This window comes from Phyllostomus hastatus, unplaced genomic scaffold (genome assembly GCF_019186645.2).
Source record: "Phyllostomus hastatus isolate PE091 unplaced genomic scaffold, TTU_PhHast_1.1 phas_contig_86, whole genome shotgun sequence".
Taxonomy (NCBI): domain Eukaryota; kingdom Metazoa; phylum Chordata; class Mammalia; order Chiroptera; family Phyllostomidae; genus Phyllostomus; species Phyllostomus hastatus.
In genome coordinates this window covers 37,252,611-37,269,463 of record NW_025333977.1, presented here as the reverse complement: position 1 = coordinate 37,269,463, position 16,853 = coordinate 37,252,611, and the positions used below count along the sequence as shown (strand labels likewise).

Below are 16,853 nucleotides of genomic sequence, written 5' to 3'. Positions count from 1 at the left end.
GTACACAAACAAGCCACTGCTTACTCTTTTCTTGTGCTTATTTTACCCCAATATTTCAATACATTCTCTCCAAAACCAAAATTCACTCCCTACTAGATATCCTTCATTAGGCAACCCAGTCCACTAAATCGACACTGAACAATAATGGTACATCAGTGTTATGACTTTTTTTTTCTCATCACACATTTGAAAGAAAATTGAGTCCACTGGGCTTGAAGAATTTTTATTTTCACAATAGTAAGACTTTTCTGGAAATAGCCCAGTTATTTTTCACTGAGATGTCTTTTAGGCATCTGTGCTGGCTCTTCCTTATTTATTGACATAAAACAATTAGAAGTTAAACCTGTACTCAACGAGGGAAAAAGTTTAACTTCACAACATTGCTCTGCAGGAAGGAGACCTTTTACCCATCCCCCTCTATCCCATTAGCTCAGGTCCCCCCAAAGGAATCATACCAGCTCACAGAAAGCCTGAGTATACTTGTAGTCATATATTTCTCAACAGTTTGACCCATATCCTTCTTTGAAGGTCACACAGATCCCGTGACCTCAGATGTATATTCTCTTAATAGGAAAAACATAGGATCTAAACTGTACATAGTCTTATTATCTAAGACAATTTTAACAGCTTTGCTTCAGAAAATGTAGGATATGATGAAAGAACACCCAGGATATTTTTGGTTGCCCAGGCGTTCATTCATGCTTCCTACTGTACTCTCCACACCCCTGTTGAGGATCACTGCTCTTCTAAAAACCTAACCCAACCAAACACGCTTCTTCCTTATCTAGGGAAAAGATAAGTGATTTATTACCACCACTCATTTCTCCAATAGTAGTGAAGGTAGGTATGAGGTATGATCTGTGATCTAAGATCTCTTTCTCCCAGTCCCCTCTGGGCTTGAGGGCAACCGATTGTAAAACAAGATGTGCAATCTAAGACTGGGACATGGAGTGAGGAACAGCCTGGCTGACACCTGAATTAAACCTGCAGCCTCTGTTCCTTACCAACTATGCTTATACTTAAGGTGTTAACCATCTCAGGGGCACAGCATGGACAAGCTTAAGATAATGCATTTATTAACAAGTCAGAGAAAAATGACTCCCATGTGTAAAATAGGACACTGCCCTTTAGGATACTATTTCCTTTGACCATGCGGGCCTTAAGGACAATTATGGCAATGACCTGGACTTTGAGAGCTTATATTCCTGCCACAGCATTTTCTTTTTGCTCTCTAGATTTGTGCATCTATTCTTTATGAAAAGTTTTTTGGAGCATCTACTTTCACAACAGTCATTTTCAAATCTCTCTTTCCTTGACAGTAAAGAGAAGAAGGTTAGGTAAACGGGACACATTTCTAAACCTATAGCTCCCTCAACTACAGAAAGAAAAATTATTAACCTCATTTTATAAAGAGAGGTATTTCAATATATAAACTTTGAAGTCCTGTTTAGTTTTAGAATATTGCAACCCATTCCTCAAAGTACCATTCCCTCATCACCTAGGACCCCAGAAAAGGGTTTATTATTTTTATTAAAAAATAAAAATGCCCTTCTAATGATGAGTTTGAGTCTCTCTCTCTCTCTCTCTCTCTCTCACACACACACACACACACACACACACACACACACACACCAGTTTATTGGCAGAAAGTTGAGCTAAATCTTAATCTGTCAAGAATTTTCTTTCTTTTGAGCCTCTCTCTCAAAGTCTGAGACCAGTCCCAGAGGCTGTGTCATTCCAAGCCTGGCACAACGGTGTGGTGATTGCTTGAGGCCTCTCCATTGTAACCCAAGGGTGGAACCTTAAGCCTTGCCTGTTACATCCTGCCCATGCTCTCTTCCCTTCCTGTTCATTAACAGCTTCCCAAAATCCAATTCTGCTTGAGGGGAAGGAACTGGAAATTTGTGGAGAATGATATACGGCGTTCTTATATTATTTTGAGTTATCAACCCGAAGAAGTTACTAGCAAATAAATTTTAAAAGTACTTGAAGTTTGAGAATGGGTTATGGTTTTAAAATAATATTGACTCTGATGGGGCATTATATGCTTTTTTATTCTTTTTTTTTCTGCCATCGCTCTGTTTTTATTTCAGCAAGGTAACTGCATCATTCGTCTTTCCAATCACAGGTGGCTCCATTACTCAGGAGGCCTATTATTTTTCTGAGTTATACCAACCTGTTTCCAGACACCCACCACTACGTCTGTGTCCTCTACATTTAGTGCATGCCTTTTTATTCTTCGTGGTCCCAATTTTTAGCAACCCTTCTGTGGTAATAGCAGATTGCTGTTTCTGTATTGACAATTACTGATAAACATTGCTTTAAGGTGAGTCCCAAAATGTTATAACTTTGAGTTAAGTTTCAGGATTCCCAGAGCCACGTATTCCCGGGCACTTCATGTACTCAGATGTGGAACTGCATTTTTACAGAAGTTAAATACAACCCTACACAGAAAAAGAAACCTGTTCATGAGAATAGAATGCAAATCAAGCCATGAAGATAACGCCCAGTACATGGACTGGCAGAAGGATAAGACATTCACAGTGACAACATACAAAAAGAGGCAGGGAGAGAAATCCAGCCATATTTTTTCATAGATATTTTCTATGTACATTAGCAACATTCCAACAGAAAACAGACAACTGCTACCTTTTGAGCACCTGACCACATATTTCCCTAATGTTTTAAAAACACAAACCCATGTAAAGGTATTTTCTTTCATCAGAAGGATGTCATACTCTCACCTATAGCACAACTCCACCTCCATTAAAGGCAATAATTCCCACAGATAACCTCTACTCACAGCATTTATGCAGGGTTTTTTTCCTTTTATGAGAAATAATAATTTCTTTCCACTTTTTGTCAACTTTATTCTTTTCTTACAGATATCGCTAAACCAACATTTGCTTCTACCCCATTATACTCAGACACACAGAGTCAAATCCCAGCCTGCTTATACATACTGGTCGTAAAATAGCCCATGAACAAACACAAAGTCAGATATGATATGACTGATAGATTTTTTTATTTAATGATTAAAACTGGACCACAGTGGATCAAATAGACACAAGATACTTTTAAAAGTTACCTCTATTCTTTTAATTGTTTTGGTAACATTTTAAGCTAACTTTCAATATTAAAGTAAAACAAGAAACTCAAGTTTCTCCACTGAGGACAAGCAAGCCTGCTGAATGTTTTAAAGGAAAATAGGCACTTCCTTTTCCTTCATTAGAAAGCTTGCTATTTCCCCTGTTATATTTACACAGTTCGGGTGTCTAGACAATAACACAGTCAAAATGACAGCACAAACCCTGCTCTGCTGCCTTTGCTGGATTCTTGCCTTTGCTGTCCACACCAGAGCACCATGCATTTTGTCTGAATTTTCAGGAGCTCAGTTTCAGCACTCTAGTCTACTTTTCCAAGCATTCACCTGCAAGCATTTTCATCAGAAACACTGAACTCGCTCTCTTCACACAGCAACCCCCCCACAATGTGATTAGTGTCAACACAGCTGCCCTATTCTGAGGAATGTAAACTAATATTGTTGTTAGACCTCCCTCAACCTTAGGAAACTTCCTCAAAGCCTTACAGTCTCTTCAGGAGTTTTTTTTCTTATCCCTTTGCCCAGTGATTTAAATCCCTGAGACAAACGCTGAGGAGAGATCAGAGAGGCAGATCATTAATTCCTTAAATGAAATTCCTCTATGTAGTAATACACATTTATATGTGTGCATGTATAAATATTTAATATCATATTGCTTCAAAATAACACAGCAAAAGTCTAAGTCAATCACCAGACAATAGAGACATGATTGAAGTCTCCTCAGGGTTTAGGTGGGTCTCCGGATTGATAAAATTCAAAACAAAGATGACTTTAAAATTCTTGCCTGATTATCTTGAAATAATCTTTATTTGCTTTTAGGGTAAAATCTGAAGATAGAACTGAGAACTGAGTTGAGACACAGTCAACTACTATGTCTTACTGGTCTGTGAACACTCCACAGAGGAGTCATTTCAATGTCTCTAGCAGAATGTGATCTGCTTTCTCAGTTTATTCTTACAAAAAGTGATTTTATAAACTCCTGAATATTAGGTTTTTCAAATGTATAATATCACCGTAAAGTTTTCTTTTCCCGTTTCTCCTACTTTTTCATGTTCTACTAAAGAATAAAAATCTTACAGTCACCACAGAAAATATTAACCAAGAAAAGGAGATTCCTCTACACAATTTACAAAAACATTATGCTGGATAACTGAGAACCACAAATACATACGCTTTTATTTTAAAAATAAAAATGAAAAAAAGCATCTCTAAATGAAGAGCTAAAATCTAAAATCCTTACCTCACTAAATTGAGTCTGGGCATTATTTTCCAGGTACAACATGTTAGCTGTAAGATTGATCAGTGCCGCTGTCCGTTCTTCTGGCTCCAGGATTTTGCCAACCCCCCCACCCCCTCTGAGACCCTTACAATAGGAATCTACTAGGAAGATAACAGAACTCAAGTCCCTCTCTCTCCTTCTCTCTCTGTACATAATTTTAGGTTCCTTAATATATACTCAACTATAGGCATGAGGGGGCGGTACTCTTCTCTTTACCTGTCCAATCCATCAACTTCCACCTGGACTCCTCCACTCCAATGGAGTGAGGCCTCTCCCATCTCATTAAGTAGTTAGAATTCCTTATCACCAATCTTTAAAGAAAAAGAAAGAAAGAGAGGGAAAAAAAAGCAGGAGAGACAGACAGGTAAAACTTTCCCTTGTCTCTTTCACAAGAAAGTACACCCTCTCCTAAAAATAACACCAAATCTCCCCAAACAAACCACAAAGCATACCACCACCAAGATTTACAGAAGGCATTTCAGCAAGTTATTTTACACTTTGCAACTGAAAAGTAAGACTCAAGTAAAGCTTTTGGAAGGGTGTTGTTGTCTTTTTTTCTTTTTAACCTAGATGAGGAGTTTCAAAAATTATTTCACAAAGATAGAAAAAAGAGGAAAATATTCAAATCCATGGCTATATTTCCTCAATATAAAGATTAAAATCCACTGCCTGATAGGTGAAAAGTTCCAACTCATTCTCCCCAAAGAAATACCAGTGGTTTCATACAAAACTATGTCAACATTAGCCACTTGATTTTTCAGAGCATGGTCCCGTTAACTTGTAAAAACAAACAAACATGCATATTATGGGCAGGAAATAGAAATTCTGGGAAATGTGCCCAATTTTTTAAAGCCCTTAATAAAAACTGTTTCTTTTTATCATAATCTCTGGAGGCATGAATCAATATAATCTATTCATCTATTTGAATATTTATTTTCTCTATTACATTTATTTTTTATCAATGTTCAAAGATAACATCCTCTCCTATAAATAAGTAACAAATTACTAATAGAAAGACTTAACCTTAAAGTGTGAGAGACAAATTAGCCTTTGCCTTAAAAATAGATTTATATAACTATATAAGAACATTCCTGTAGAATCTGTCCTTGGTTACTGTGGACTTAGGATGAAATGCACCCTGATGGTTATTTGTGTGAGTCACTAAAATACTCTCATTACTGTTGAGAGAGTATTCTATATAATTCAGTCAGATTTATATCTGAACATCATTCCCCACCCCCAACTGCAAAGCCAATTCCTTTTGTGCTACTACAAAGTTAAAACTGGCCAACATACTTATAAGTGAATATTTAGATTCCTTCTAAAAATTAGAAGAAGATTAGAAGAAAAATTAAAATCCAGAATAGATTGGCATATAAACACTTGAAATAGTCTCCCAATATATTCATGACCTTGGATTGCCTCCTCTTTACTTCTCCTTTCATATCAATACAAAACATGCACATAAAGTATGATGGGATCTTTGGGGTGATATTTATTTTAAAGCCTCTGAGTTCCTAGTAAGGATGTTTCTTTTTCCTTTTTCTTTTTTTCTTTCTTTGTAAAAAGAATTTCACTTGATCTCAAGTGTCCAAAAACATGACAAATTTACATCAAACATATTTACTTTCTCACTGAAATATTGGGAAGATGACCTCTTACTACCTGTAATTAACCAAATGAGCACTGAGTACAAGGCAAAAAAAAAATTACTTACAAAATGCAGTATAATTATTTGTACCATGTATTTGAATTCTACACCTACTGCCCACTTTGGGGTCAATAGTAGAAAGCAGGTGGTGGCTTCCTTAGACCTGTGCTGTATTCCAGTGGTTCAAAACCTTGGGTGACCCCACGTGCTTTTAAAAGCAGATTTCTGGACCTGCCCCCAAACCTCCCAGAGCAGACTTTCCAGGAATTCGGCCCCTATGTCTGTATTTTAAATAGCCTAGTAGGCAGTCCTGAAGGAGTCAGGTTTGGGAATCTGTGCTCTAGAGGAACTACCACTAGGTAGCACAACTTCCCAGAAAGTCATTACTGGATTCATTTTTACACTAGTGGGATACTGTAACTGTTTGAATCCCTAAATCTAGGGTTCACAGTCTTAACTATTGGTGATGTTCTATCAAAATATAAACAAATTTCATCTTTACAAAGTCAGAAGGTTTCCATCAGAATTTGACGGACTAAGAGTCAAATTTCATCTACCAATTATCTCAGCTTTCAGTTTGATCTAGTCTGACTGTGGTCTCTGCCTAACATAACTACCAAGATTTGAGACAAAATCTAAGACTGATATATCTTATATATAAGATATGATATATCTGTCTTATCTGCTTTGGGTAGTCAAGGGAAAAGAGCTCTGAACTGGCCTAACATATGTAACTGGAAGACACAGGCTCTGTTCCCAGCTCTGTCTTTAGCTAGCTCTGTGCCCTTGGGGCAGGTTACTTAACCACTCTGGACTCAGGTTCTTCATTTGCGAAATGAGGGGCAGAACTAAATGATTTCTAAAGAGCACTACAAAGATAAGAGTCTCTGTCCTGAGTTCACGTAAGTGGTTGAGAGGATTATTCACATTTTTCTTATTTTACCTGAATATTTGTACCTTAATCTGCTCATCTCTGAACTGTATAATTGAAGCAGTCGAGGTCATTGCACAAATACTAAAATGCTGAAATGACAAAGGAAAAGGTACAATGTTTGGGAGAAAATTTCTGTTGATTGCTTTAAGATGTCTTCACAACAACAAAAAATTACCTAATAATGCATTTAAATTTGAATTTAGCACAAACATTTCCATAAAAGAGCTAATTAAAGTATATCTGATAACATTTAATTTCAGAATTAGCTTGAATACCTGATATAAATACCATATATTTACTTAAGCTGAAGGTTATTTACTGCACTTGCCACAAAACAATGCTTATCCTTGGATCTCAAAGGTTTAGTAATGTGTATTAATTTTCATAACAACCTAGTGATGTAGGTAAGTATTATTATCCCCATTTTGCAGATAAATTAACTCAAAGAATTTGTGTGTTTCCCAAGCCCTCAGAAGTCAGAACAACTCTATTTGCAGCTCATAACTTTCTATTCTCAGCCATTTCCCTCAGATTTATCAAAACTTCATGGCCTTAGAATTTGGGGTCAGCACCTCCTCCTGGAAGAAGATACCACTGCTATAAATGCAGTCTGTTGGCAGCAGAAGTCTTCCAAGATGAGGGGATAACACATAGGCTTTCCTGAAATAATACTGTTAACATTTTGTTGAACAGCCTTCTTAAAAGTTACTTGTGGAAGAGCTCTTCATATGTTGGAGATATCAACCCCTTATCATACATGCTAAAGTATTTTTCTGTAAGGTCAAGTAAAGACCAATATGGTCCCTATAGAACTCTAGGAAGCAAAACTGGGAGCATTTTGTGCTTCTGGATCTATATCTACATTCAGTGGCTGGGGTAGGTGTAGAGAGTAGGGAAGTGCTTAGGTTTTATGAAGCCGTGGAATGAAGATAAATGTTTAGTGGGTTCCCTCATGAAGACCTTAATTCCATTTAATTATGAGAAAAAAGGAGTTAGAATAGGGTTGGGTAAGTTTGGCTAGGATTGGGTAGTCATTTATTAAAGTAAGGTTACTTTTATAGCAGCAGCTGAGACTCCAAGAAAGAATATGCACCTGGTTCTAAACAAATCAATCCTTCGATGCTTAACCCAAAATTTACCTGAGGGAGATTAAAAAAAAAAAAAAGAAAAGAAATCCAACAGTGTCTCCACTTTCTCCCCTCCCCTTTAGAGTTCCCTCACCATCAGTTTATCTTTCCTAAATAACTCTGATCGTGTCACTCCTCAGGCTACTTCAATGCCAATGTAGCAAAACCAGTATTTCCATAGGCACTCAAGGCCCTTCAGAGTCTGGTCCCAAGCAATCCACTCATCCTCCCCTTCCCCATATTTCTCTCTGCTTGCCATATTCTGTCTTCTGATGACCATTTCTGCCCCTGGGCTCAACCTGGTCACTTAGTTTAAAATGCTTCCATTCTCTTTACCTGATAAATTAAAACATTTCCAAATTTTTAAATGCCACCTTCATGTGGAGTTTTCTAATTCTGTGTTGAATTTCAATATTCTCTTATATGAATGTATATTTAAAAATAATAAAATACAATCTTACAATGCAAAAAAAATGGTATACTCAGTCTCCCCCACTAGGCTATGAACTTTGGAGGCTGGAGTGCATGTCTGTTCATCATATTCCATTTTGTGTGGAAAAGCTTGAAGAATTCAAATGAACAGTTTAATTCTGTAAGAACTGGAACATTGAACAGTAGATTCCTTACCCAAAGTATTTGTTATGACACAGATGCCTTTCCTATACAAATCAATGCACAATATCTAATTGAAAAAGGAGAGGGAAAAATGATGTTTTCAATCCAAGCACAGTTACCTCAAACCCTCAATAATTATTTGTCATAAAGGAAAATTGTCAACATTATAAACCTCCAATAGTCAAAAAAGATTGGACTTTTATAAAGCATGTGTGAAAGCTAAGAAATGTTGGGACTTTCCAACTGCTGCAGAACTAAATCAATTACCGGTAGATCATTTTAACTCCTGCTGCCATGAAGCCAAAGGGTAACCCACAGAACATGTGGAGTAACTTGCAAAGCTCTAATCTTTCCCAAGTTCAGTGATTTCTTTCACCTCCTGCCTCAAATAGATAAGAAAATTAGCATTTGCAGAAAAAATTGAGGCCACTAAATTAATTCAACTAGATTAACTGTCTTTTCAGTTCAAGATCAAATTCCAAAGCTCTGAAAATGTGTAACCTTATGGGCACAGGACAGGAGATGAGTTTTGTCCTAAATTTTATGGTTATGCTCAAGCTATAATTTATTTTTGTAGACCTTTGAGCAGAACGTAAAATGATAGACAGGGTTGATTCTCTTTCTTGGTGTTTTTAATGGGTCAAGTACTCTTCAAAGCACTTTGTATATCAAACTTATTTAATTATCAAAAAGTATACAATTTCAGTAGTCTTCTTATCCCTATATCAGATGAAGATGAAGACACTGCGGTGCAAATACTAACTTTTGAAATCAAGATTATAACCTGTATATTTTGGCCCCCAAACACACTTAAACACTATGCTATACAGTCAGATTGTGCTTTCTTGTATCCTCCAACCAGTGTTTACCCTCCTTCAACGTCATGTCTATAGCCGTGGTACAGCTCATTGACCAGAGCTAGCTCACTTTATGATTGTAATAACAACACTGTCTTTAACCACTTCCCCAGATTTAAATAGTCTGTTACTTTTGAAGGGCTCCAAAACAGTTCATGTCAAAATAAATGTAGAGATATTTTCTCTGCTCACATTTTCTTTCATTTTGTATTTAAAAATTCTTAGATTACAAAAATATTATTTTCATAGACAAAGTTAAAAAATCAAAATAAAAAATAAATGTTACTTGTTCTTCTGTGTTTATGTATGTATTCTGTAAACAAAATTAGTAGCATATTCAACATAATTTTTAAGTTATTATACTATAAGCATTTATGTATTCTTATAATTAAAAATACTGGGTCAAAGGTTACATCCTTGTTATTTGTTAGGTACACAATTAAGTCATTTTCCAAAAGGACTGCATCAAATTTCATTTTTATGAGGATATGATCCACATATTAAGGATTATATTTTCCAACTTTACAATAGAAAAAATATTTTCTTATTTTAATATGAATCTCCCTGATTGCTAGTGAGATTTTCTTACCTGTATTTCAATGTTTATTAGCCCTTTGCATTTCTTCTTTAATGTTCTATTAATGTCCTTTGCATCCCCCCAGCCCTACTCCATACATGCAGCAGTGTTTTCCTCACAAACATAGTTATTAACCCTTTGACATATTTTCCAAGTTTATTTGCTTTTTAATATTATGTATATTGGAAGAAGAACTCTGATTGTTTTATTGCATAAGAATAACATCTTTTGTCATTTATTTCAGAACACAGAGGCAATCACTATAAAAATTTTGTATGTTCTCTTCCACAGGTACATATTCCATGCAATTGTGTATGTTTTACAAACTGTACATATGATAATATGTATTAAAATACATATTTTGTTAAGTATGCCTACCTATATGTGTCTGTATAAGTATATGCATGTGTCTAATTTTAAAACTTAATCTGTCATTAATATGAGTGCATACTCAGGTAATTAAATGTATTTTTTAAATAATGTTTTAAAACTGTTTCAGTCTTATTGACTTAATTTAGCTGTTTCTGATTAATTGGGCTTTCAATTTGCTTCTGTTTTTCTTTAACACTATAACCTTAAAGCAAAAAGTACTGCACTATCAGAAGCTAAATTATTTAATTAAGAAAATAAAAGTATTTTAAAGGTCAACAGATATTCCTACAATGATTTCCAGATATTACACCAGCTTATGTTTAGACCAACAACATAAAACAGAGTTTACTCTACCACAACATCATTAACAGCTACTATTATTTAAAATATTTTTTAATTTTAGAGTAAAATCTCACAAACAAAATTAATTTCCTCCTATTGCTAGTATATATTGTTCATTAAAGTACACATACTCATCTCCATCACCATTGATTGGATTATTTGTGTAAGGGCAGGTCTTTAAATCAAGCCAACTTGTGTTCGTTTGAAAACTGGTATGTTTACTTAGCTTTTAATAATCTTTATTGGTAAAATCAAAATATCACCTCCCATTATAACACTTAACTTCCTAACCAACCATATAGCAATAATTAGTTTATGATAATTTTCAAATATATTTTAGTACCCTTTTATCATTTTGTTTATCTACATCTGTAGTTCTAGACATGGCTATTAAATATGTCCTATAAAATCTTCATTTTTTTAAACATGAAATCTTCTAATGTTTCAATAGTAGTCTGATTAAAATGATATGAAATTACTTTCCTATCTACTTCCTGCCATATTCCACAAATGGCTGCCACCACAGTAGGTGGTCACAGGCCATGCAGTTAATTGCCAGCTTGGAGCCCGGGAAGGGCACTGGAATCCACAGCAGAAATCTGGGTTTCATTTATCACCTCTGTAATTTTGAGTTAGTCCCTTTTGTTGAATGGATAGATGAACAAATATTCACTCAAGCTAATTGCATAACACATTACCTTTCCTTCTTGGATATATTCCAATACAATACCAGCTTTTAAATAATTCTCCCTACTGAAAACCATAGGAAAGACAGCCTATCTTGCCTTTAAGTATCATGCCTGTCCGAAGAGTCATGGACTTTGAGTTAAGTTCTGCCTCTGCCATCAATAATTATATTACCCGAAGAAGGATATTTCACCTCCATTCTGAACTGTTTATTGGACTCAGTTTTGTTATGTATTTGGCATCCTATACTGCTGTGATTCTGGTCTTCTGGGAGTTCATGTGTGACTCTTTAACCATGGACTGAGTTTCACTATTGATAAAGACACACAATATCCCTATCAACTTTATATTTCACACCTTTTCCTTGTGGTATTTTCTTCCTGAAGAGCCTATGGGGCAGTTGAGTCTATAAACCAGTTTATTTTGATCAACTTTTCTCTCCTCAGCATAAGTAATAGGTTGGACAGAGGATGCCTCATTCTTCCTGGAGGCTGTATTTTGAGGCAATGCAGCTTTCTTTATTACATAAATGCTCTTTGCCCCTTCTAGGAAAAAAACAGGCAAAATAAAAAGAAGGTCTATTTACTTTGGAGTCCTGGATGAACTTCAGGGGACAAAATCACATTTTGTCTCTTTTAATTCAGATGCTCAGAGAGTTCCAGTGTCTTTTCTCTATGGCAACAGGCCATGGGGAAAAAAAGGCCTGTTTCTGGAAACTATTCCCACTCATTCTAAGGGTGGAGTGTAGGAGACTTTGGCTTTCAAAAATAATAAAAACTTTACATACTCCTATGTTCATTGCAGCATTATTTACAATGGCCAGACCATGGAAGCAACTCAAGTTTCCACCAATAGACAAGTAGATAAAAAAGCTGTGGTACATGTGCACATGGAATATTACTCAGCTATGAAAAAAAGAAAGAAATGATATCGTTTGCAATAGCATGGATGGACACAGAGGGTATTATGCTAAGTAAAAGAAAATACCATATGATTTTACATATATGTGGACTCTAAAGAACAATATAAACACAAAAAATACAGAAATAGATTCATAGATACAAGGAACAAAATGATGGTTGCCAGAGTGGAAGGAGGTTATGGGAATGGGTGAAAAACATGAAGGGATTAAGTATAAATTAGTAGTCACAAAATAGTCATGGGGATGTAAAGTACAGCATAGGGAATAGAGTCAATGATATTATAATAGCTATATATGGCACCAGGTGGGTATGAGAAATACCAGGGAGAACATTTTGTAAAGTATGTGATTGTCTAACCAATAGGTTGTACACCTGAAACTAATGCAAAATAACATTGAATGTAAATGGCAATTGAAATAATAAAACATAAAATAAATAAAAACTAACATTATTAATAATAATAAAGACATCATGATAAGTGGCTTTCTGGTGTCATTTTTGTCCTGAGTAGAAAAGAAAGTGAAGCATCCCTGGAATTAGAAAGCAGGGCCTACGAAGAAAGGTTGGGAAGTGAAACCTGGGGATTGTTTACCAAAATGGAAAACAAAGTCCAATTTCAAGAGTACATACTAGTGTTGTGGTAAGAACCCCATGCACAATTCTAGTTTTAAAATATTTCATATTTCTGGCTAGGATGATCTTAATCAAGTCCTTCTATTGAAAAAGTCCTGTTAATGGCCAAAGAGGGCAGCAGAAGTGTAGAGCTAATAATAAGAGCACTGGGAAATGTATCATGCATTGCAGCCAAACAGTTCATATATCTTATATTCCATAATTTTACAGCTTAGTACACCCAGATCCCTTTATTCTCTCTGAAAGGCAAACTCATATATGTTCTCTAACATTCATATAAGTCATCACCTTCCTTTTAGTGAACTTCTGAGTGTGTGCTACGTCCTCAGCATCATGCCAGCATCTGTGGACCCATTCTTGTCTTCCCTTGCTAGCCAGTTGCCTTTGCCTCTAAATATTTATACAATTCTGAAGATACATAAATTATTACAGATTCATCTCATTACTTTTTAAATTCTGTTTTCAGGAACCCCACACTAAAATATGAGCTCAAAGGCAAGGGTAATGCCCAATTTAGTTCTGCAGTTCCTTCAGATTAGGAAGTGTGAAGAATCAGCACTGAAATTCTGTTTGCTAGATGCCTATTCTGGATTGAACCATAAAATATGCCCAATTCTCAGATAATGAGTTCAAGTTGCAGCAGAGATAAATGCTATATTCAAGTTCACACACTATGTTTACAGCTGCATGCTCTCCTGAGCCACACAAGTTCCTCTGTCACAGAAGAGATAAGCCCCTTACATGCACGCCCCAATAATGGGGAGTAATTCTGTCTGGAGCAAATCAATTTGTCTGCATGGTCTGTACAAGAAATCAGAGATCCTGTGGTCACAAATGACTCTCAAAGATATTCTTTCACTTTCAGTAGCTTTTGTCCTCTTAATGTTGATCTCCTTAGCTTTTCTCTGCTACAGACACAATAAACTAATCTAGTTCCAGCTTCCCAAGCCTGATTCACAACTCGATTAAAAAGTGTTGCAACCAAGTAGGTGTGCCTCTGTGACCTGGGTGGTTCAACTAGATCTTCTGGCCTAAGGAGGCCACTGGTTTGACTTTGGATGGCAGGGGGAGGGCGGGGGGCGGGGGGTCATTATTTGTGTGGATCTTTAATTGGGCTACCTGCAACAGTTATCACAAAGAGATTAACCAAAAGACTCAAGAGGAGTGCTATTATAAAATGCATAGGTAATCTCTAGCAAAGACTGAAATGTGCTTTAGAATTAAAACATATGTTGCTTAAAAGTGAAGGGAAATGAAGTATTACAGCCTCCTAATAATGATGAAGAAATCATTTCTTCAGATGGAAACAAGTACTAGTGTTCAAACCACAGAAAGGATAAAGTATATGTGGCAAATAGTCCAAACACTTTATAGGTAATCTGAACACACACACACAGTGGAGTAGTTGACCCCTACAAAAGGAAAAATAAAACTGAGAGATTATTTGCCAAATTAGTTGCTAAGTGAAGGGAATGGGTATACTACTTTCATCTTAATCAACTACACAGTCCTCTTTAATGATTCCTTCTCATTCACAGATTTTGTAACTGCAACAGATTTCTGCTGGGTAAGGTGTTTAAGCTACAGTGTCAAAGGGTGGAGTCACTGACAGTGTTAAGTGGTATGTCCCGAATCTGTAAGATCATGACCAAACCACAGTACAGATGCTTCAGTCTGGGCATCTCTCTAAAAGACATACTTAACTTTTTCTCTCTAAACTCATTTCTCTAATGGGCCACATTCCTATCATTTTTATTTAGCAACCATAATAAAATCTTAGTCATGGTTAAAAGCTTGAAGACTAGGTAAACTGAAGTTCATGCACAATACCCAAACATCGGACTACTTGCCTTTTGATTTTCACTGTTATTCTAGAGAGGCACAAACCAAAAATGTTTAATCAGTTCATCTCACCGGGGAAATTGTCAAGTCTGAGTTTTACCTCTTCTCCCTTCCTAACTGGGGAATCTAGACATAAAAATGAAAGTCGAGGCTAAATAGTAAACTGATTAAAAATTAGTTGTTTTGATTTTATTCCAATGTCAAATCATAGATCCATTTGGGACATGTTAATGCTAGAAGGAATGTTAAAGACAATTGGTTGGAGGCCATTTCATATCTTTTCAACTCACACACCTGCACATTGCATTTCAAGCAATCAATTTATACTTTATTGTATATGGCCTTGTGATGAAGCCCAATGAAGGATAAGATTCAGCACCTGTCCTCCAACTTCCTGATCGAGTGGAAGTTTATATATACACACTAATACATTTACCACAAAGATGAAACATATATATGAAATAGTAACTAAAATAAATGCTAAATGAGTGTCAAGTAACAGTTCTATGGAAACAGAAGAGTGATTGATTGTCTATGAGGACATAAGGAGCTAAGGCTTTATGGTTGAGCAGGATTTTGAAAGAAGAAGAGGAGGAGGAACACATTCCTAAAATAAAATGACAACATGGGCCAAAAGAAAGAGATATTAAATTATGTATTCAGAAAAATAAGACAGAGTTGGGTGAGTATGGAAGGACATGGGAGATGGAGATACAGTAGGAGAGATATATTGGTATAAGACTGACTGTGGTAGAGTTGAATTCTTTTTATATTTTTCATATTTAAGGTAACTAAGCCTTTATGATTATAATTTACAATTTAACTTCCCTGAAGATAAATGTCTGAGGTAGATTACCTCTTATCTCCTATGGTTTCATTTTTCTAACTCTTAGGGTTAAAAATAGAACATCTTCATGTGAATTGAAAGAATATCAACAATCCCCCAAATTCAAAGTAATGTCTTCTGTCATTGCTATCACCAAAGATCATTATCAACTGCTCTTCTTGGTCTCATCCTCCCCAGAGAGGCATGCCTTCCAAGCCTACCCAACTGTCACAACAGCATTTGCCCTCTAACCTTCAGTAAAAGATGCACAGAATGCCTTTTTAAACTGCTGGGTGCTACATACTTGTTTCTTTAAGGACTTACCTACAAGGTTAATTAGAAAGTTCAGTGTTCTCTCTGCCCGGAGCTGACATTTACATTTAGAACTACAGGCTTGGAGGATTCCAACCCAGCAGGAGCTGGCCTCTACTCTCAGGATAAGTTAGGAAATCAAAGACAAAATCTCATTTCTTCATCATTACACTTCTATAAGACTATGAGTCTTGGTGGTTAGTAACCAATTAAGCATTGGCTCATAAATACTTCTTTCCATTATTTCCTAGGATTGTAAATGGACACACCCATAACAATAGTGTCACTTTCCCTTCTTGTGCCTCAGCAGGAACAGCAGGGAAAGAAGACAGGGCTCTGTCACTTTTTTGAAAAAAAAATTGGTATTTCAAAGTAAAGAGATGGAAGAGAATGCCTAGCTTATAGTGATGAAAATATATGAGCAGTAATTCTAAGCAATGCTAAAAGTAGAACTGAATAAAATTACATCATTAAGAAACTTTCGAAATCATATAACCAAACACTTTCATTTTAAAGACAGATGATATACAACCCAAAAGAGGAAAATAAGTGTCCTGATGCTTTGCAACTATTTTGTGAATGTGAAATGATTCTCCTCATTCTTAGTACTGCATCCCTATTTGAAATAATCTCATTACCCACTTCATTTAACTAAGAGAAATACGTTTACATATGTCACCATGGCTTGTTTTCCAAGGATACCAGAACTTCATCTCATTGGCCAGCTCAAGTTCTGCTTTGAAATATGTTAGATTTTGGTGGCTACAACAGGT

General features: G+C 35.9%; 1 protein-coding gene across 5 annotated transcripts in view; it reads right to left on the bottom strand.

The window, feature by feature from the left end:
- The window catches only part of TP63 (tumor protein p63), a 230,759-nt gene that overhangs the window by 89,830 nt on the left and 124,076 nt on the right, over positions 1–16,853 (bottom strand). The window contains exon 1 of one of the 5 annotated variants that reach the window (XM_045851338.1): positions 4,344–4,535. The exons of the other annotated variants lie outside the window; for them this stretch is intronic. Within the exon in view, the coding sequence (XP_045707294.1) occupies positions 4,344–4,535 (192 nt within the window). Of the gene's footprint in view, positions 1–4,343; positions 4,536–16,853 lie in introns of those variants that run through there. 5 annotated transcript variants of the gene reach the window in all.